This window comes from Plectrocnemia conspersa, unplaced genomic scaffold (genome assembly GCF_051122295.1).
Source record: "Plectrocnemia conspersa isolate PC_06_02 unplaced genomic scaffold, ASM5112229v1 ptg000012l, whole genome shotgun sequence".
In the NCBI taxonomy this organism is placed as follows: Eukaryota; Metazoa; Arthropoda; class Insecta; order Trichoptera; family Polycentropodidae; genus Plectrocnemia; species Plectrocnemia conspersa.
In genome coordinates, this window is record NW_028277176.1 from 31,106,973 (window position 1) to 31,129,085 (window position 22,113).

The window sequence follows — 22,113 nt, forward strand, 5'->3', positions numbered from 1 at the left end:
GTATTTTTATTAAAATCTTATTAAGAAAAACACAATTGAGTTTTAAGTAATTTTATTAACTTATTACAAAATATTTGACCTACAGTCGGCACAAGAAAAATCAATAGATTTACTATACAGCATGACTTATAAGTTCTAGTTGACTTTAATGTGCAGAAAGAAAAAAATAAGTTTCATAAATCTGGCGCATCTGAAACAAAAAATTAACATTCAGATCAAAATATGGATGAAAAATATCTTCTTAAAATCGATATCTTAATCGCTACGAAATTAAACATGAGCATAATTTGATGTTTAACAAGTAATGAAATTATGATTAGAAATTTAGTACCTATTAAAAAATTACGCCTTCAGCAGTTGATGGCGCACGCCGAGGAAGGGAATGGCGATTCCACTGGCCATGAACAAAGCGAAGGTCAGCGTGAGCTTGTATTTGTTGTTAATGTCGAAGGGAAGGTCCTGAAAAGAGACATTTGAGCATTAATTTCCAGAACGATCGAACGAGGGTTCAATCTGACAGCCGCCGATTACATAACGGAAACTTACATCTCCCGGTTTGACGGGTCCGTGGCTGTGGTTGCGCACCAACCTGGAGCTGCGCAAAACCAGGGCAGAAACGGGACGCCTCAAAAGACCCAACATTTTAACAAGTGCGAAGTAACGTCTCAATTGGAACCTAAGCACACACCGAATACGGTGTTACCAACCGAAGCACACGAGACTGGGATAACGTCACAAAAAACTCTATACAATATTTTAAAATCACATAAAGTACAATTACACGTATTCTCTCTAGGAAAAACAGAATTACGCCGATTTAGAATGTTGACAGTAACATATTAATTATTTTTTCTCATTTGATTAATTCTGAACTAGAATTAGATGAAGAAGAGTGAGTATCACTAACAACAACAAAAATCGATTAAACATCACAAATATAAATTATGATAGTCTTAGTAATGATTTATAAAATCTGAATAAAAAACTACATAAAAACTACAGCAGAAGAGCTAGAAACTTATTTTATTACTTTTGCTCCTTTAACCGCCAGCTCCATATTGGAACTTCAGACCACAATGAACAATCTCAGAAAATAAATCAAGATGTTGATGAAAATTTTATACCAGTCTCATAAAAATCGTTTCGTAAGAACTTAATTTTAGATGACGGCAAGAGTGATTATTGATTACTTCATATTTATTATTTTTTTCCCAAATTATTTGTTTTTCCAAATGTTGTTTTAAATTTTTCCTAAAAATAAAGCTGTAAAACAAATACATATGAACATAAATATAAAAATTGTTGACTTTTTGCTCGCCTGCCTGAGCTGAGAAATGTGAATGTAAAAAAATATAAAAATATCTCTTATCTCTCAAATGCAAGCGAGCGAAATGAAAAAGCTCTCACCGCAAGGGTCTGCACATAGATATACATTAGTACGTATGCATTGCAAAAAATATCGAATCCCTGAGTACACATTCCCACTTAGCACGCTCCTTATATACCATGTATATAAGCCGTGCCACTTGGATTGTATACGACTTATTAATGCGGGCAAAACAGCGTTGAAACAACGAAGCAAAGTACATTGTAAAAATCATGATTTCTCTCCTCAATTATCGTGTTTTGAAATTGCAATATATAAACGAAAAGTTTGAACGCATTAAAGCTTAGACAGCATTCTCTGCATCTACATACATTAACTTTTTCTTAGATAAAGTTCTTGCTATCTAAATCTTATACAATTTACAATAAGTATATATTTACCACGTCAGCTGATTCTGGCGTAGGGTTTATTCGGAACAGGTGTTAGTCTTCAGTATTAAAAAATATAAACTTATTTTATAGAGTTAATATTTTAAAAATAAAAGTAATTTGAAAAATACAATAATATTATCTGTAATTATGTATTTGCTTCTTAGCATAAAATTCGTTATAATAATATTTTGAACCCCCTTCGGTTTATTTTAAATTTAATTTTTATATCCTCCCGTTTTCCAGAGTTGTGGAAATGCTCTAAAGTCACCCCGATTAATAAAAAGGGTGACACATCTCACATTGATAATTATAATATTATACATGCAGATGGCGTTGCTTTCAGCATCTGCAAAATTATTTGAAATTGTATTCATAAATACATTTTTAATCGTTGCAGGTATACACTTTTCGAGCAGTAACATCTCGATCCACTGTCACAAACCTTATGTTTTTTTCTAAGTTTGTTTCTAGATATTGGACTCTGGTTTACAAGTGGACGTTATATACAGAGATTTTGAAAAGGCGTTCGATAAAGTTAATCAAGATTTACTGAAGGTCTGATAAACTTATTCTCAAACTACTTGTTGCGTGTAGGGATACGCGTGCTGGTTAGTTCTTAAGTCAATCCAAAAACATGTGTGCTTGTGTAAAAGTTTTATTGAGCTCGGCGTGGTCCGACCGCTTTGTAACGACGATCGGAGCCGACTAGTGTCAAAATTGGGGGCTTTCCCGAACGCTGTATGACGGCGTTCGCGAACGCGTACAAACGACGAAACGGGCGTCAACACTACTCGACGAATAGATATCAGTATGTCAAGTATGAAAAACAAATTAATTTTCAAGGTCGTCGATGCCAGCGAAATATTCCTACCATCTCATCGGATATATTCTAGACGGGTCTTCCTTTACTTAATATCTAGACGTGACTTTGGAAAAACACTGGAAATTAAGCCTACACATTGCGGAGACTCACAGCAGATCGTTCAAGATGCTCGGTTTTATCTTATAAATTTGGGTTTTAAATATTATTTTTGCTTTTAAACGTGACGTATTATATTAGGTTAACTTGTCAAGTCACGGTGGTCTTAATTTTAATAAATAAATAAAAATTAAATAATATCTCCGTATCTTAAGATAAGTAATCATTCTATTAAAATTGGGTACCCGTTTTAAATAAATATTGGTGCGTAAACATACATTATTGTTTGCTAATGAAGATATAAGAAAGTGTCATAGCAATTTGTAAATATTTATTTGCTCACATCCGTAATAGGATTTGACGTAATAGGAGTTTCAGAGACGACTTAGCTAATAGAAAATGAAATATAACTTCATCATCGAGACCTAAGATTGTGAACAAATTAAAGTGGACTTTCTTCAATGATCGTGTTTTAAAATTGTAATATATAAAGAGAATGAAAAGCGCGTTGAAGATGCCGTATGCCACGATTTCTCTTCAATGAATTTATTGCTATCTATAAAACGTTATTTATCATTATTGTTAAAGTATGTGTTTGAAATATATAATATTTAAAAGAAAATAAATAGGAAATTTGAACTTTATTTAATATATGTAATAGAATGCATTTATGAATTTGAAAAATGAAAATAATTTATAATAGAGGCGATTATTATTTTTGGACGTGGCAACCCTCGGTCCATGCGGCGCGGCGCTGTCGGCGTTCGGCCATCGGTTGGGACGACAGTGCGACGATCGCCATGGCCGACCTGGACGACTTCTTCGCCAAGAAGGACCGCAAGCGCAGCAAGCAGGCCAAGAAGCACTCGCCCGACGAGCTGGTGAAGAAGCTCGAGGAGCCGCGCCGCGTCGAGACCAGGCCGAGGCAGGAGGGCGAGGATGCCAGCGCGCCTCCACCCCCCCAGCCCCAACAGGTGCGTCGTCTCGTTTTCGCCCCCGCCCCGAGCCCAATCCGCCGACCTACCTACCTACCTATCTCTCCAACTTTTCACCTTCGTCACACGTCAAATGCATTTGTTTCGCACGCTAAAAATAATTTCACCACCATATTGCTTTTTTTTACTTCGCTCTGGCAACATTTGTTTCAATTTAAAAACATTACAACTCGTCGTCTTTTCCATATATTTATATATAATATAATATAATATAATTATATTAAAACACATAAGATTACATACTTTCTAAATATTACTACTCGAGTATCGAATATGAAATGATAAAATATTCATTAGGTTACGAAGAATCGAAAAATATATTATACCGTGTGAATTAAAAAAAACATTGTAACATTTATAAATTCAATATTATAAAATATCTCGCTCGTACCTAAACTGTTGGCTAGAACAGTCTATTTAATTTAATTGTATGTAATTGTATAATATTAATAAACTATTCATTATTAACGACTTGACATAGAACATAGAAAATGCATCGTTATAAATAAACATTTAGAATGACGCATTATTGATAAATACTATCTATGTTGTGTTGTTTCAATTCTTATCAATAAATGATTTCTTTTTTACAGGAAGAAGACGAATGGCGCGAGGTAGAAGTCGCCAAAAAAGCAGATTACACAGGCTTAAAAATACAACATTTAACACCAGGACAAGAAAATCATCCGAGCGTCGATGGCAACATAAGCGGGGAACAAAACATGACCAACGATCAAAAGATGAAAGGGCCGTGGAATAAAACTGTAAATACGCACTGTACCGTCATTCGTATGCTTTATAAGGAATATTATTAACTTGCCAACGTTTCTATTAGCAATCCGATATGGTCGAAGTCAAAGTCGAGGAGAGAGAACCTCCTGCGCCCTCCGAGGTGGTCCTGCCTCCGCCGCCTTCTTCCAAGTCTTACGTGCCGCCGACGTTAAGAAATAGACCGCCGGGTTCCATGCTCGGCCCGCCGGTTCGCAATAGATATAGCGTGAGTATATATATTTTTTTATTATTTACGCCGGATGAATAAATACGAGCGTTATCATCTTTCCTCTTTGCAGAAACTCGTCGCTCCCGATATTAATAATGAAGAATTCTTCCCTACTCTGGGCGGAGAACGGAAACCTCAAAAAGTTGCCAGCAGCGGCGGCGGCAGTTGGTCGGAAGCGAGTCGCGGCGCTCCGGCGTCGGCTAGGCCTCCTCCTCGCGAGGTGTCTATCGGCAATCGCTACAATTCGTTGACGAACGACAGCTAGCCAAGTGAGCCCTCGTCGTAAACTCGTACGAGTCTCGTCCGATAATATATATATATAACATATTTTATATCGTTAAAGGTATACCATCATGTCAGAAGTGCTGGCATCATCTGAACGACTATGACCTTCAAAATTATTGTATTTAATACATTGTTTACTCAGTACGTGTTAATTATACACATGTATAATATTAAAGTGATCATTATGTATATTAAACGTGAAAATTCGATTGTTCTAGTACTGATTATTTTATCTAGTAAAAATAATTTTATGATCTGTCGCCTTATGAATTTTTAAACATTGTTATTAGTTGTATATGATTTTATCAAAAATTAAACGTAAAATTATTTTTTAACTTCACTGAAATGTGATATTTTCTCATAGGTGTAGTAATCGAATTTTCACAATTTGTATCGCAATCGCCCGACGTGGTAACTTTGATATTGTAGTGTTTATAATTTTCTTGACATCTCGACATATATTCTTTTCAATTCGTTTCATTGTAATATTGTGAGTTTTTTTTTGATTTTTTTTTTTACCAATCTTCTAAACTTTTATTAATCGAACTCTAGTGAACAAATTGTATTTTTAAAGTGAATTGCTAATTTACGATCTCATCCAATAAGTGAGATTATCATTCCTGCATTTCACAAATGAATTATCGCATTTTATATAATATGTATAAATATGAAAATTTGCTATATCACTTGTGTTACATTATTCGGTGGATGAGAAATAATATACACTTATTTTAAGCGGTGTGTCTGTAACTAACTACATATTATATACCTTATGTATTATTTTTTTTATAATTTATTCACGGCCGACACAAAATTTTAAGAAAAAATTCTATTTAATTTAGGTTTTATATTTAATTTTCATTATTTAAAAAAAAAATACTTTAAATGAATTTACTACTTATCGGTTATATGTACATGTTGTATAAAGGAAATGATGATTGGGGAAAAAATGTTTACACATAACTCGTTTTATTCCATAAGCACCCAGTTGTTTCCTTTTTTGCCGTTTATTTGTCAAACTATAATTTTTTCAGCTGTTGATATAATTTATATTATTTTTACTGCTCATCAAAATAAACATTTTTTTTCTATATTCTAGTATTTTATTTATAAATCATTATTTATTCCCCTCTAACCTTTCACTTCCTGTGTTCATAACGTTTTACGTAAATATTATATGCACTCATCAGAGTAATGGCAGAAATCGAACAAACTGAAGTTAAAAAGATATTTTATCAGTCAATTTTGTACCATGATATAAGATAGGTTCATTGCCATTCAATAATATTAGGTTTAATTAAGGTGATCAAACTCCTTTGAAGAGATTGTCCTTGAACAAAAATTTCCAAAAAGACTTGGGTCCCGTAGCAATTTGTCCTAAAAAAAATTTCAGAGATGGCCTTTGAACAAAATTTTCGAATGACCTTTATATTTTTGTCTATAAGACAGATTATATATTTGATAAATTTGTTGACTGAGGGTCGAATTACTTAGCAGGTTCAAATGTAATAGTGGATAAACACTAGATAAGGCAGTTTTGCTGTTACAAACTCAATTTCAAGCTGAAGCAAAAATCGGAGATTTTATTCTTTATCCGGTCAAAAGGTACGGTCGACACAGAAGATAATTTTTGTGTTTTTACAGCAAAAGATCTTTAAAATATTTATGTTGATTATGGGTAAACATCCGACGATCTCGCACGTGACGACAAATGCAGGTGTATCGTACATTTAAAATTTGTTCAGAGTCCAAATTGATAGTTCTCGACAAAAAATTAAACCCGGAATTTTCAGGACTATGTTTACTAATATCGGAATTCATATGTATCGTAAATCGTCCGAGATCCTATAATTGGATAACCTTACGTAGTCGAGACATAGCAGATTATTTCTGGGCAAAGAATATTTTCAAAATATTGCATCTTGTATATGGAAATCTAATAGATGACTAGAGATTTTTTTAAATACTGGTTTCGTCATCATGTAATCCAATATATAGAGAAATATTGCAAAGATAAATAGCATATAATTTAATATTTTATTAGTATTTGATAATTCATCAAGTCATCATTTATAATAAAAACACAAAAATAATATTCCTTTCTCTGAATACAAGCTCTTACTAATGCTTAAAGCTGTGTAAAATATTGGTAAAGCTTTGAGTAAAACTTCAATATCTACGATGAGTAACGGAATAAGCTCATTCGGTCTGGGATAGTACGCAAACTTAAGAAGTTGACCGTGATATTAGCAAACTGGTTAAACGAACCAATCTAGGGATTTCGTTTTCAACGGGAATAGGCAACGAATATCCGCTGGAATTTTAAGAGCAAAGAAGGGTACTCTTTTTCAGAAGAACAGCAAGAAATGAGCATCTGAAGTAATTCTTAAACTTTATTAATAAAAGGTATTATTTTAGATGCTTGATTTTCAAATTGGCAGCACTTTTTCCAGCGACAGCCAAATTGACAGCTGATTTGTGCTCAGTTTGGTTTGCCATTTCATCATAAATAGGCTTACGCCGGAACATCGCTTGCAAATTGTGCAAATTTAAAATAAAAAAATTAACTAAATGTATCATGTTCTTACGGTACAGGAGTGCGCACACGTTATATATGCAGCAAGGCTAACAAGGAGGTCGGGTATGCAAATAACTGGGGCCCGCCTCCAGAAGGGGACATAATATTCGATAAAATAAACCGAACTAATTCTTGCTTAGAATTAGTGCGATCAAGGTGCGTATGGCTTAAGGACCAGGCCAATAATTTTGATTGAGCGGCCCCGATTGCGGTAGCACCGTAGATTGTACTACGTTGCCGAAAAAAAATTCTAGAAGATGATTCAACATTCACATCCGACATCCGTTAAATCTCCGCCAATGCCTAACAGGGAATATAACGGAAACAAATCAGAGCTAAACTCAACAAAAAGTTATTTTTTTAACAAATTGTATTTTTCATATTTTTTTAATTAATAAGTGCTTGTCATTAATACACGTGTATCGTATTAAATATTTAATATAAATATGGAGCGATTAAAATTAATAAAAGTCATTATCTACGCCTCTCTTATTCCTAGTGTTCACTACGACAACGTCCCCCTAAAAGGTGGGCGCTTAAGGCTTATTTTAAGAGTAACTCATATTTGGGAGGGGGACACTGTATTAGTTGCCTGTGTACAGTATAATAACGATGCCTAATACATTTCCTCATTTTAAATAATTGTTAGATTTTGATTTTGACTGTGCATTTCGTATTTTTTAAAATTTAAAATTACTAATTTTTACACATTTCTACAAGGTTAAATTATATTAGTGCGCCATGGATAAAAAAAATCGTGCTATGACCAAAAGTGTTATTTTTACGAATGTAATTGTTCGCAGCTGTCAAAAGGTTGACAGATTCACGGTAAGGTCTAGTGTCCAATTTTAGGATGTCTCTGTTTGAATACCTTGCGTTAGACAAGGTTTCGCGTTTTATCACAATTATCAGACAAAACGGAGGTATCAGGAGCTCTTTATACAAACTATGGAGGTTAGTTATATAATTTGTATAAAATAAATCGCAAATGATCATCCGTCGAACTCACATCTCAGGCAAGATGCATTGAAAGACGGCGTATTGGTGGGCGAAGACAAGTATGGCAACAAATATTTCGAAAACCCTCGTTACTTTTATGGAAGAAATCGTTGGGTAGAGTACAATTATAGACACGGACTGTACTACGACGGAAGCCAGGTAATGTTATAATTCGATAATACTTGGATACATTTTTAATAATAAAATGAAATATTAGATTCCAGCAGAATGGTTTGGATGGATGCATTACAAAACGGATCTTCCGCCTCATAAGGTATTATTGTAGATTTATTAATTTAGATGAAATTTTATCCACGGTGTCAATTTCAGGATGGATCCAGACCTAAATATAAGTGGATGCAAGACCACACCGAAAACTTATCTGGTACTTCAGGCCAATTCATGCCGTACACTACCACTCCTCCCAAAATACAAGCCTGGACTCCCAAAACTAAGTGAATTTTGATTAAGTTGCTGCTATGTTTCGAAGAAAATGATCAACTTTTTAGTAACAATGCGTTATAAGCTAATTAGTAATGCGTAGTTGTATCATATAATTTGAATAGAAAAAGGAAAAAATAAATTATATTAGGATTTGAATTTGTTTAATTTATTGAACATACTATGTGGCGACCACATGTATGAAAGATAAAATACTAAAATCCATGTCATGGAGTGGTTAAATTATGATACGAACGATCCTGGATTCCAAATTGTAAATGAAGACAAAATAATTAATGAAATATTTGACATACCCTTAGAAGAAAAATACAACGAGGAGGAAAATAATAAACCTAAGCATTCTGAAGTTTTTCAGTGCTTAGATGTCATCATAAAGTGGTTTGAGAGACAGGAAGAATGTGTCCCAACACAATTTATATGCCTAAAAGTATACGAGATTTGTCGGCACAATATGTATATATTTCTCCTTTTGATAATAATTTATTTCTTTTTTTCGATTATGCAATTTTTTATTATCCACACTATCTTTATCCCTAATGAGTGCGGATAATCGAGGTTGTGCTGTATTTAATTGAATATGTAAGTTTATTGTAGAGAAAATCCTTAAATATAAACATATATATTTACATAATAAGATAACACATACACTCGGTGTATATCATAGTAGATGAAAGGTTAAGGATATTTTTTCGAATAAACATGTACATACTGTTTCAGTATTATGCAGTTTTTTGGATTCACCGAAATTGCACCAGGATTTAAAGCTGCAAAAGATCGTTGAACACTTTTACTGGGTGATAACGCTAATGGAGACTGTAAATTAAAACCACTGCTCATTTATCATTCCAAAACCCCAAGAGCAATGAAGGGAATTTCAAAATCATCTTTACCAGTGATTTGGGAGTCCAATAAAAAATCTTGGATCACTATACAAATTTTCGAGAATTGGTTTAACGAACATTTTTGCCTATCTGTTAAACGTTACTGGCAATTTAAAAAATTAGAACCACAGGCTTTATTTACTTTTGACTGATAATGCTTCAAGCCATCCAACATATTTTGACAACTAAACAATCAGATGGGGTAATTTGAAAAATCACACTAGGACTTATTCTCGGGGAAACACGGTAGCTATGCATCATGCAAAGTAACTAAATTACACAAACTGTAAAAAAATCGTTTATAATTTCCAATATTAAAGTAATACATTTAAGAACTATAACTATTATATGGCAACTATGGAATCTTTACTATTGAGTCTTAATAAATGTATTCCTCGGTAAAAAAAATACTGCTAACCTTAAGAAGGGGCTCGACATATAAAGTCTTCGAATCACTGGTAACAATCAACGTATGTTGAAATTTGAAATTATTTCCGGAACATCGACGACCGAACGCGTGCTTCTTAACTTTATTGATTTATCACGACAAACATTAACGAATGATTCATAAAAACGACACATTCAAGTTGTTTTGGCCTTTGTTTCTTTTACACAATGGGTTCCAAGTCTAGGTATACGAATTTTATAAAGAGACGCCAAAATCAACCCTAGAATTCGCACAATTTTGATTTCATCGTTAAAAACATTTAGGAGAATGAAATATCGTTATATGAATTGTAATTTCAAATTTAATGATAATTTTTAATCACATGACTAAATTGTAGCATTTAAAGAGTTGAAAAAATATCTTGATCGATCCATAATTGTAAAAACATCGATTGGAGGGAAAATTGCTCACTACGTATCCGTATAGTAAATTTGATACATGTATATATTTTTTATGGAAAGGTGATGCTGGATGGACCGAACACTTGTTGATGAAATTACTAACACGAGCGGTCCTGCCAGATGTACAATTTCTTACAAAGGTTGCTTCGCAATACTCGCTCCTGTAACATCGGAGATAAGAGTTAAAACGGTATACTTACATTATACCGTAAGGCTTCGCCTATGTGTGAGTCTTACCTTATATTTATTCGTTGTGAATAAAAATAGGCATTGCGTAGAGAGGAATACGGTGTATTTTTGTTCGGCGATTGACGGCGGTTATGACGTTTCGTTCCGAGCGGCTGTAGGCGAGCAGGTAAAAAGTTTAGTCGGTTCTCAAGTTTTGCGTTTGCCGTTCGGGGGTGGACGCTTCTGATCGTTTCGAGGTAAATCTAACGTTTTCGCGTCCGATCGGTCGTCCATCGAATACGATCCGATCGGTGTCTGTGTATTTTGTGTATGTTTCGACTCGTTTTTGTCCAGACAACTTTTTAAAAGCCGGATGCGCGAGTTGCCTCGAGTATATTGCCCTCGGCCGCCCGCTAAGACGTCCGAGATCATAAATCGGAGCAAATCTGACGGTATACAAATAACATAGAACGAGCAGCCACGTAAAAGTCCTGCGCCTGATGACAGGGCTCGTCAACCTTTCGACGAAAGCTGCACGTGTCTCGTTTACGACCCCGCATTTTTATTCAACAATTGTGAACTAATTCGCGTGTGTATACAAAGAGAAAGGTACACATTTGACCTTACCTCGATTCAAACAAACTTAAATCTGCCGCCATTGCTTATTTGTCCGCTATTTTTATTTGCAATTTCAATTTTGGTCATAACGTTCAAAATCACGACCGATCGTAATACGAAAAAAATCGGCCATCAACTTATTTATTATTAAACGAATGTCTGTTTCTCTACCTGCAAACTATGATATTATACAATGGGCAATCGAAAAGGTCGCAAGGTGTAATTGGGATTCTTACCTGACGACGCCATTGTGTTTCGGAAATTCTCAAAATATTTGCCGTGCTTTTTTTGCGGCTTCTGATCTATAAATTCACAATACCTAGTAGTGTCCTTTACCAATCTTTACAAAAACGCCTAAAATATTAATATTTTAGTAACTTAACTTAATAATATATGATTTTGAGGGGTTCCATTTAAAATGCTTCTTCTATACATCAAACACGGTCTTCTTGTCTAAGAATCATTATATCGTAAAATTAAGGGGGGAAGCTGTTATTTATATTAAATTTAATTTCGAAACGATGGAATGTTTCGGTAATTATAAAAAAATAACAATATAGTATGGATGAATTTACTTAATGTAAAAAAAGTTCTGCTGCAATCAAAAAAATAATATTAAAAAATGATTTTTATGATGCTACTTAATAAATATTTAATACATCAAAAATTAAAACTACACCACAATAACGTAAATTATAATTATAATGTAGCCCCCGAAACTAAGCTTTAGGTGAGTTTTCAATTGACTACACACTTATTATATTATAATGTCAAAAACTATGGTGCAATAAAGGCTATTATAAAATGCTAATAGTAAAAGCTATTTTATTAAAAAAAATATAATATAACCCAAGTTAATGGCTTCAAGATAAGGAACTGAAAAAATATTATAAATGTATACACCAAAATAATTCGTACTGGATTTACCAATATAGTACTGGTAGTTTAGGATCGTCCTGGTAAGTCGTGAGATGTAAATAGTACACTTTTTTAAGAATTCAAAGTAAAAATGGTTTATTTATCATTTAAAATGTTTACTAATAACTTATAATTTTAACCAGTTGCCTTTTATTTATTTTTTACTAATAGCTAAGAATAATTTTATCTAGTCTTGTGTGGAGCTTTATAAACACATTCAAGAAATCGTGCTATTATTAAAGCGAATTCACTCATCTCAAAAATATAAAAAATTAAATTAAAATGTAGATAGACACGTTACTAAAATTCAAAAACTTGCATTCGTAATTTATAGCTCAATGTTACTGTTACTTGCTTAATTTTAATAAATCCGTTTCTTTGTAATTTTACTTCATTGAATAAAAAACGATTATTGGCTAGAGATGTTCGTCAGGAACGTGGTCAAAAATGTTGCCTGCGGTGCATTATTTGTAAATACAATATTTTGTATTTCCCTTATCTCCAATTTCTAATAGCATTCTTTAGGAAAGTGCTACTCTTTTTCTTTGTAGAGAACCAGCCCTAGAGAACATAATTAGTCATTAATTAAACTTTTACAGTTATTAACACACATAATTATATAACTAAAACCTATTTTATAGACCAAAGATAGTAAACATATTTTCGAAACAAGCATCAAAAAATATTTACTTATAAACCTTGAAATTTAATTTTTATTTTCAATTAATGTATGTTAACGTTTAATAGTTAAAGTACAGGTGACCAGACGTCCTCTTTGAACAAAAATGTCCAATGTATAATTGGCAAATAGCTCCCGCAACATCCTTAAATCAGTAAAAGTTTCCAAGGTGACATTTTTGTTTTTAGTGGCCTTTGATATTTTAAAATCTGTATTTTTTGAAAATATCTCCCGGTTTTAAGTTTGGAAAAAATGGTCACCTTAACCTAAAGTGTTTTGTCAAAGCAGAACTATTAAAAACGATCCAAAAATTACAAGATGTTAAAACAATATTCTGTAAACCATTTTGAATACCTATTTCGTCAATGGTTTCATCAACCAATATCACAATTGACTTGTTTTTATTATCATTTCTTTATATTCATTTTTGAATTCCGCTCTACAAATTGGTACATATACTCATAAACGATCGGCACATGTTAAATCACCGGACCCTTCAATATATTTAGTAGGGTACTGACACACTGATTGCTCGTACAATTTTTCCAGTGGAATATTGGCTTTGAGTCACATTTTCAGTTTCTTTAATGAATTCGTCTTCGCGTTTATAATGCCTGAGATTGTAGATTGCAGGCTGGTACGTTTAGAAGCCTTGGAAATTGCTTTCTGATGATTTGCCAATCTCAGATGCTTTTCAATGTTGTCCTTCTTGAATAGGCTTACCATACTTATAAAGCTCTAAACCGGGACAACTAAAAAAATGTCTCGGAAATTTTTGTTTCACCGCTGGAATGATTCCTCAAAGTCTCGAATCTATCCCAAAAATATGTTATTTCAGTGAAATCATATCGAAAAACATCTTCACCGGTAGATATATATTTTTACCATTAAAAATATTATTTATCTGGCAAATACTAGTAAAATTATATGATTACAACTTTTCCATATATACATTTACATATAATACTTATCATTACTTATTTAAATGCAAAGTATAAATGTTAAAGTGAATGTGTATTTTTCAGTAAAGTTATATTTTCACTAATTAAGTCCAAATACATTTTCACCAGTAAATATATATTTCTAGTAGCGAAAATATAATTTAATTGATAGATGCTAATATCCTGCTCTAAAATGTTTATGAAGCTCAATTTAACAGTTGCGAAACGTCCATTTGCTGTTCAAACCTAAACCTAACCTAATGAAAATCCTACAACTACTATAAAATATTTTTAAACAAAAATAACATATAATCCTTTGAATAGTAATGTTAGTATATATGTAATCAAAACGGTATTGGGTTAAAAACCACAATCAGAGTTTTATTCACCATTTAATTTGTTGCCATAGATAAATTACTTCAGTGATTATGCGCAAAATAATTTTCATGAGATTTACATTGTTTTGCAGATGGCTAAAAGGATGATTAACGATTAAGCGTCGACGAATATTACACTGCAAAAATGTCGGGCAGAGGTCCCTGTGCTGATTGCGACCCATCGTCCGCATCAACTGCCTCTGTCTCGAGCGATTTGCATAAGGTTAATTAGTTGTAATTAGATCATTTAAATAAATTAAAATAAAACAAGCGCACTAATCTAAGCAATTTTCAGTATCACGTCGCTTGTTCTTGCGGCAATGGACCTCCGGGAGCGGGCCAGTACGCCGAATGTGCACCGACGGGTCCTAACGATACAACTGCTCAAAAAGTTGAAAGGCCACCTGCACTACCGCCTAGGCCCCCTCCTAGACCAAGACCAAATGGTATATAAAAAAAACATAACTATTATCTGAAACTTAAAATCTAAAATTTAATATATTTTAAGGCAACGCAAGACCCGGAGAAAACACGACGACGAATCAAAACAATTCAACAGGTCCCAGAAAATATGTATGGTGGTGTATGGGAATGGGTACTGCATCGTGTCTGCTGGGCGGATTCCTATTAGCTGCTTCTTTTTTATTGAGAGCTTTAACGATAAGCTTGCACCATTTGGAGACTATTCCGACTCCGATTCCGGCGACTATGGTATTTGATTTGAACGCTTATGATACATGCACATTAATTATGTTTTTTTTAATCTTTAAATATTCGTTTCAGTTGGTTTTAACAGGTCTGTGCGTGATGAGCCTCGCTCGAAGACGGAATCGATATAATTATTTGGTAAGTTTTATTAACACGTATTCTGCCACATAATATTAATTTTGAATTGACGACCCTGGAGCGCTAGCGGTCACCAAAATATTAAGTTTTAACATTAAATATGACCAACACTACGCCTCTGAATCAAATGCAGCAAGACATTCGTGAATTTTATATTTTATATTTTTTGTAATCAATAACCACTTATTGATTTTGTTGCTAAAAATGTCACTCAAATAAAATTTAATTATTATTATTTTATAGATCAAAATTGCCGGAGCTTGCTGCTTGGTATGCGCTTTAACTTGCGTCCTCGTCACCATCACTACTACAGTCATCCACATGAACAGATTGCAAACCTTACGGCAGTGTTTCTACACTGACGAAACGAAGACTTGTATTTGCTCCTCAGCTCTGATGGATTCCGGAAACGGTCTTGAAGATGAAGGTATATTTAAAACTAAACCCACGGTTCTATTTTTATACCTACATATTAAAAAATATGATTATTACAGGCGTCAAGTGTGTGTTTGAAGAAGTCTCCGACTGCGGTGCAATTCACGGATCTTTGTATCGTTGCTTGAGCGCCATATTTGGACTATCGGTCGCCGGAGTTTTAGTTTGCATCTGTTCAGCAATGCTCGCTTATCAGCTGCTCAGTCACGAAAAAAAGAAAATGTATTGGGAACAACTAGAATTACGATGTCGATCGTTATACCGACCTGCAACAGGCGGTCAACAACCGCGTCCGCACAATCAACAACCGCAAGTAAGTTGTACGCTCTTTATTCTTTCTCTATCTATCTTACTCCTTGAGAGTAACAGCTTCGATTGTAGGTTTGTGGCGAATGTTGCACTCAATGTCGAGCAGCAGCAGCCGCCAATTGGGATTTGCAGCAAAGATTTTGGGCATCAGGTCGTGTCGGTAACCTATACTCTCCCAACCCTGGATCCGGGAGAAGAGTATCTCCGTGGAGTTGGTTTCCGTGGACGAGAAACTCAAATCAACGGTAAAAAACACTATATAAAAGGGTTTTTGCCACAAATATGAGACAACTCGATTTATACGTAGAATTACAAGTTGATTTCAGCGATATCATTAGTTCTGCTTCTTTAGATAGTATTACAATAATTGTATTTCAAACTAAGTACTTAAAAAATCACTTTTATGATTGTTAATTATAATTATGCACTAGTAAAGTAGATAATTACTATACACACTAGAAAAAACTAACGACAGTAATAAATTATATACTATAACAAAAAATATTATTTTGTGAAAAATACATTTTATTTTTTTTATAGTTATATAAAAAATCTTTTAAAACTATATCATTTTTTTTATAGTATATACTATATAAAAAATCAAACTAGATTATAATTCAGAGTTCAAAATTCGTGAAAAAGTGTGTATCATAGTTACTGATATTTAACCAAAATAAAATTAACAAGATCTTATAGAGAAAAATTAATGATACAACCTTTTTTTTATGTAAATCCTTGTGGCAAAAAAACACAAAATACAGTACATAAAAATTAATTGCTTAACAATGCTAAACTATATATTAATCACAACTATTATTTGCTTTTAGAGTTGGCGGTAGTTCGTCTGGTGACAGTGCTTACGGTTTTGGGAATTCTCCCGCTGGCTATTGGCAATTAGGTCCTCCTCCCCCATACACTCCTCACCACAGGTATTTTTCAAAAACTTAAAGCACTATTTAGCTCTTGCTTAAAAAATACTCCACATCCCTTCCCTTACTTAATAATCTTAATTCTTTCAGATATCTTCATCACCAACATTCCGGCTCCGGTTCATCTCATCATCACATGCATCATTCGCATTCACCGGTCCACATGCCTCATACGTGTCCAATGATGAACCAATCGAATCGTTCAGGATATCCAAACTCGTTAACTCCGCACGGAAGCGTAAGCGATCTAGAAAGCCAGCATTTGAGCTCAACTTCTCACCACCATCATCATCAAGGATCTTTGAGGATGGGGCTGGGAATGTGCCATCAGACAAATCAAATGCCTGTCAGGGTGCTGCCGTGCCATGATCCGGGATTATTATCTTTGTCTCCGGGTCATTTTGTTCCGATTAATGATAGTGAGAGGCAGAGTGATGACTCGATTGTACATAGAGCGGAATGTCATCATCAAGGAAATCCTAATCCTGGTACGTATTTGATGTTAATTAAGGTGAATAACCTTTTATTTTTTAGCTCGTATTAATTTGTTTGTCCTCCTCGAACATAAATTCCGAGATGGCCTTTTTATTTTTACTGTCCTCCTTTGATGTTTTCAAAACCTGGTGACCCTATGTTAATGAATGTGTTAAAGATACATTTTCCCTTACTTTAGACCTTTTGTTCCATTTAACTGTTCCAATTTTGGCGGCTAGTTGACTTCATCAAAACGTGAATTAATGCGACCTGGGAACATTTCACGCAAAACATCCAACATTGCACCTGATGTGTGGCAAGTTGCACCGTCTCGTTATAACCACATGTCTTCCAGATAAATATCTTCGATTTCATGCCAAAAATAATCGGTAATCATACGCATAGTGCTCACCATTGACTGTTACAGTCCAACCTTCATCATTATCAAATAACTAAGACCCAATGACACCGCCTGACCACAATGCGCACCTAACAGTCACTTTTTGGACACGTAATAGTCTCTTGTGAATCACATGAGGATTTTCCTCGCCCCATATGCGAAAATTTTGCTTAATAACATGCCCAGATAGGTGAAAATGTGCCTCGTCAGAGAAGATGATTTTCTTTGAAAAATCAGCATCAACTTCCTGCTGCCCTAACACTCAATCGTAAATACGTAAATTCTTCATTGTCCATGTCTCTGGGCTTCAGTTCTTGTGTTATCTGAATTTTACACGGATGTAGGTGCAAGTCCAGATGCAAAATACGCCAAAAAGAGCCATAAGAAAAGTCCAAAAGCAGCGAACGCCAACGAATCGACAATCCAGGTCTTCGGCCACGTTTTCACTTACAGCAACAATATTCTCGGCTGAACGGGTGCTACGATGATGAACAAGCCCTTACCTTACCTCCGACGCTTTCAGTCTCTTTGAATTGTGAATTGTTCGCTCAGTAGGATGATGAAATTGACCATAATCTTCCTGTAAATAATTTCTATACACAGTTTGTATAGAATTGGTATTTCTGTAGGACAATTGAAGAATTTTAACTTATTGCGCGGTGGTTAAGCAATCCATTTCGTAAATGTGTGGTTACAAACTAACATCTGACACTTTGAACACCAGTGATTATTAACAGATGTCTGACTTACAGTGCTGCCAACATTGGAAACTCGAATTGGTACAACCTGTACAAATAAACGTGAAATTAGATTTCCAGGCGGAAAACGCTAGGCATCTAATGTTTTAAGAGTCATAAAATTTTATCAAGACCATATAGCGTAATATTTTTTTATAAATGTTTGATCTACTATAATCGATTTATATACTTGTATCCTTCCATACTTAACATAATTCACTATATGAAAATGTTTTTTGTTCTAGATGAATTCCCAGAAGCTTTAGAAGACGTCCATCATTCTCAGCACACTTGCCAGAAACACTCGCAAATTACAGGTACGTTATTCTTCTTAATTATGAATCAAATTATAGTTACTGAATATCAATGACTTAAATTGAATTATAGATCCAGAAATGCGACAACCACCTGATGCACAAGGCGAAGAAAATCTAGCTTTTCAGTGTGAAAAACAAACTTCGGCAAGGTATGTTATAAGTATAATACACAGGGCTGGCTCGTGAATTTTTGCGCCTGTGTGCAAGACCTAAAAGAATTAGCCCAGTCCTAGGTCCTGCATTTTCGTTTCGCTGTGCTAGATTTTCCACAGACAATTTATGAGATACCCATTTTCTCCAAATTAACACCTTTTCCAATTTTTTAAAGCTACTACTGAATCGTTTTAATCTTGGGTCTGCTTTGGTGGCAGTCCTAATATCCTCACTAACAACCCCTTATGTAGATATTCGATGTCAAAATTCCCAGAACGAAATCTTTAGAACCATATTTGCGACTTTCTAAATTGAATGGCATCCCTGTCCATTGCATTACAGATGTTTTTACTACTATTGTCACATTATGACCGAGTTGAAACTCATAAAGCATAATATATATAATCTCCACTGCCATTGTTGATATAGGGTTGAAAATATCAAAACACAAAATATCATGTTACTAAATAGCATCATTGGTACGACTACTACTAACTAACACCGAAAATATAGTGAAATTATTGTTAATTTATAAAAAGTTATACATTTTTGCAAATGTAAGATAAAAAATGCAAATTCTTTCTCATAATGAGTTTTCGTTAAAACTATAAGGACAACTTTGAGAATATATTATTTGTTTGAAAAATAAAATGTATTTCCAGTTTCTACAGACGCACCGCCATTGATACATATACATTTATATTCTAAAAGTATTCTTTAAAATTTGATTATAGGCAAGCACGAGGTGGAGAATCTGAACTTTATTTTGCCGATGTATCAAGCTGTTGCAATGTCTCACTTAAGGTATATCTATTTTTATTATATTTTATAGATTAATTATAGTTTTTATTAATAAATTATGATATTTTTAGACTGTTGAATACTGTGCTGGTCTCGTTGGAACTATCGAAGCACAAGCGGACACTTCTTCGGGCGATTCTGACGTAGGATCTTGTCCAGCTTTCAAAGGCAGACCACCCAGACCTCGCCCTAATCATTCCGGCATTCCTAACTTACAAAGCAAGAACTCGCCATCTCCGTGCTTAAATAACCCTCGCTGGAAGAAACAGAATACTCCATCGCCCGTCTGCTCGAGTCCAAACCGAACTAAAAAGAAGAGTCCGATCGTTTCAAAAGAGAGTCCTAATCCGAACTCGTCTAGAACTAGTGCTCATTATCAAGATGGATCTTTATGTTATAATTGCACAGACGGTTCATGCAAGATGTCAAACAGATGTGTGAGTGACGCCCAAATCGCTTCCACTAGAAAATTGAGCCACGATATACCGGAAGAAAAAATATCGAATATTAACATGAGTCTAAATCATATGGAAGGTCAAGATAATTCTTTCATAGACGTATCTAATCGTTCCAGCATGAGGATCAGAGCGAGTCCGAATAGATCGAGCATAAATCATTCTATGATATCGCAAGGAAGCGATTTAAACGACGTCGGATTACCGCCGATAAGTCAGGCTAGGAAAGACGATTCATTGATTATGATAAATAATGATTTGAACTCATCAAAAAATATGGAAGAATTTAACGAGGCTTCCAATCGTCCGATGAGACGCTTGATTTCAATGGACGATTCAAACGAAGAGGCGGGTTGTTCTAGAATGGACGATTCGATCACTTCTTCGCCTTCGAGGCGTAAAGCTCAAGAAGAAATGTTGAGCAAAGAAGATAACATTAAAAATTCGAGGAGAAAAGTCTTGGACGATACGATGATGAGCAGCGACTCGAATTCGTCTTCTCCGTTCAGGAGGATGTGTATCGAAGATTCTCCTATCAGCGATTCAGATTTGACTGTTCCTATGAGATCGCATTTAGAAGAGTCGTTCCTAAACAACACTCCGTTAAGACGGAAAAACATAAATAATTCTATGAGAATTTGCGACGATTCGTTTCAAAGCAAAGATAATAACATATCATCGAGGAGGAAGAGCATCGAAGACTCGTTGAATTGCAGCAATGCAATGAAGCGAAAAGGAATAGACGAATCAATGTTAATGAATCCGATGAGGAGGAAGATGTTCGAAGAGTTTGAACTCATGAATGACGGTAATTTGAGGCGAAAGTGCGTAGACGAAGCTTTGTTGTTGCTCAACGATCCGAACGAATCAACAGGATCTCCGTTGAGGAGGTTTGATGAAAATCTCTTTAATCACGGTGACGTAAACGTGGCTAAGTTAAATTTTGTACATATGATGCAGCACAACGCTCGCTATTCGGATAATTTTGTCAACGACGACTTGAACGAGCCGTCGTTGGTTACCGAAACCGAAGGTAGTAGAAGAGGAATCGTCGGCGGCGTTTGTATAGCGCCAGATCTTAGATACGAGCCAGTTCAGGGCTTCGAGAATAACATGCAAATGTGTGATAACGGAGCAAATCAAGTGGCCCCGATGCACATGCGTTGCTACAGCGATAGTAACACGATGGATTCCGGATGGCATTCCGGTTCGGAGAAACACGTGACTGATTAATTTTTAGTATTTACGGTTATCATAAAGTATATTGCAAAATAGGAGTTAAATTATATAAAAAATTGCCATAGTTTTATTTTTAATGTAATGAAATTTTGATATGGTTCGGTGCTGCTTGTTTGCTCAAATTGTTTAAAAGAGTTTCCGTTATTGTTTCGAATGTGTACTATTTTGTATCTACTTAATGGTGACGGGTCGCTAAACAAGGTACCTGAGACAAGGTCGCAAGAGATTATACGAATACGAAGGATGTGGACGTTAGCTATTACTAAAAAAATGCAGAAAACCTTCTCACGTTACGGAATGTAAACCAAATAATGAACTCATGTACAATAACTCATGTATACTACATTGACACTTTAATATTTGTATGTGTAATTATATTTTTTGTAAATATATTGATATAAGTTAATATTACACACGTGTTTTCTTTATTTACTTCAAAAATAGGAATTTTAAGAAAGTTCACCAACTGGTAAATTGTTGGAATGGAAAATTCACCGATTCTACAATTGATCGCTGATGATTTATTTATTAAAAAACACGAAACATCCATATTTTATTTCTTTGTCATTTTATCTGACAAATTCATATGAA

General features: G+C 34.4%; 4 protein-coding genes and 1 long non-coding RNA gene across 10 annotated transcripts; 3 read left to right on the top strand and 2 right to left on the bottom strand.

Annotated features, from left to right (window-relative positions):
* Nucleotides 1-35: 35 nt before the first annotated feature.
* On the bottom strand, nt 36-695 carry LOC148228962 (cytochrome c oxidase subunit 7C, mitochondrial-like). The gene is made up of 3 exons (XM_088199941.1): nt 547-695; nt 332-459; nt 36-190 (listed from the first exon to the last, which is right to left on the bottom strand). Exons 1-2 carry the CDS (start codon nt 640-642, stop codon nt 343-345), a joined length of 213 nt encoding a protein of 70 aa, XP_088056067.1. The 5' UTR covers nt 643-695; the 3' UTR covers nt 36-190; nt 332-342.
* Nucleotides 696-3,433: 2,738 nt separating this feature from the next.
* Nucleotides 3,434-6,050, top strand: LOC148228963 (protein CDV3 homolog). The gene is made up of 5 exons (XM_088199340.1): nt 3,434-3,651; nt 4,266-4,436; nt 4,508-4,669; nt 4,743-4,941; nt 5,016-6,050. Exons 1-4 carry the CDS (start codon nt 3,478-3,480, stop codon nt 4,935-4,937), a joined length of 702 nt encoding a protein of 233 aa, XP_088055466.1. The 5' UTR covers nt 3,434-3,477; the 3' UTR covers nt 4,938-4,941; nt 5,016-6,050.
* A 2,282-nt stretch (nt 6,051-8,332) lies between these two features.
* ND-B17.2 (NADH dehydrogenase (ubiquinone) B17.2 subunit) lies at nt 8,333-9,134 on the top strand. Its single transcript, XM_088199248.1, has 4 exons — nt 8,333-8,489; nt 8,552-8,693; nt 8,752-8,808; nt 8,865-9,134. The coding sequence occupies exons 1-4, from the start codon at nt 8,389-8,391 to the stop codon at nt 8,991-8,993; spliced, it is 429 nt and encodes a 142-aa protein (XP_088055374.1). The 5' UTR covers nt 8,333-8,388; the 3' UTR covers nt 8,994-9,134.
* Nucleotides 9,135-10,608: 1,474 nt separating this feature from the next.
* Nucleotides 10,609-11,226, bottom strand: LOC148228965 (uncharacterized). Its single transcript, XR_015811593.1, has 2 exons — nt 10,964-11,226; nt 10,609-10,887 (listed from the first exon to the last, which is right to left on the bottom strand). It is a non-coding gene; the product is annotated as an uncharacterized LOC148228965 (long non-coding RNA).
* Nucleotides 11,064-21,931, top strand: LOC148228966 (uncharacterized). Of its 6 annotated transcripts, none has more exons than XM_088199560.1 (14): nt 11,064-11,151; nt 14,520-14,650; nt 14,723-14,873; nt 14,936-15,138; nt 15,211-15,273; nt 15,517-15,700; nt 15,768-16,021; nt 16,090-16,262; nt 16,845-16,946; nt 17,037-17,434; nt 18,803-18,874; nt 18,945-19,023; nt 19,762-19,831; nt 19,900-21,931. In XM_088199560.1, the coding sequence occupies exons 2-14, from the start codon at nt 14,573-14,575 to the stop codon at nt 21,514-21,516; spliced, it is 3,444 nt and encodes a 1,147-aa protein (XP_088055686.1). In that variant the 5' UTR covers nt 11,064-11,151; nt 14,520-14,572; the 3' UTR covers nt 21,517-21,931. The 6 variants fall into 6 exon arrangements, with proteins under 6 accessions (XP_088055686.1, XP_088055690.1, XP_088055688.1 ...); XM_088199562.1 differs by lacking the exon at nt 11,064-11,151 and adding an exon at nt 11,208-11,346; XM_088199563.1 differs by lacking the exon at nt 11,064-11,151 and adding an exon at nt 11,360-11,503.
* Nucleotides 21,932-22,113: the final 182 nt, after the last annotated feature.

Bases quoted from the DNA above. Each gene is read 5' to 3' on its own strand.
- LOC148228963 (XM_088199340.1), top strand. From the start codon at position 3,478: ATGGCCGACCTGGACGACTTCTTCGCCAAGAAGGACCGCAAGCGCAGC. The intron at 3,652-4,265 runs GTGCGTCGTCTC...TCTTTTTTACAG, and splicing joins CACCCCCCCAGCCCCAACAG to GAAGAAGACGAATGGCGCGA. The intron at 4,670-4,742 runs GTGAGTATATAT...TCCTCTTTGCAG, and splicing joins CGGTTCGCAATAGATATAGC to AAACTCGTCGCTCCCGATAT.
- LOC148228966 (XM_088199560.1), top strand. From the start codon at position 14,573: ATGTCGGGCAGAGGTCCCTGTGCTGATTGCGACCCATCGTCCGCATCA. The intron at 15,139-15,210 runs GTATTTGATTTG...TATTCGTTTCAG, and splicing joins CTCCGATTCCGGCGACTATG to TTGGTTTTAACAGGTCTGTG. The intron at 19,832-19,899 runs GTATATCTATTT...TGATATTTTTAG, and splicing joins GTTGCAATGTCTCACTTAAG to ACTGTTGAATACTGTGCTGG.
- ND-B17.2 (XM_088199248.1), top strand. From the start codon at position 8,389: ATGTCTCTGTTTGAATACCTTGCGTTAGACAAGGTTTCGCGTTTTATC. The intron at 8,694-8,751 runs GTAATGTTATAA...ATGAAATATTAG, and splicing joins TGTACTACGACGGAAGCCAG to ATTCCAGCAGAATGGTTTGG. The intron at 8,809-8,864 runs GTATTATTGTAG...TGTCAATTTCAG, and splicing joins CGGATCTTCCGCCTCATAAG to GATGGATCCAGACCTAAATA.
- LOC148228962 (XM_088199941.1), bottom strand. From the start codon at position 642: ATGTTGGGTCTTTTGAGGCGTCCCGTTTCTGCCCTGGTTTTGCGCAGC. The intron at 460-546 runs GTAAGTTTCCGT...GTCTCTTTTCAG, and splicing joins GACCCGTCAAACCGGGAGAT to GACCTTCCCTTCGACATTAA.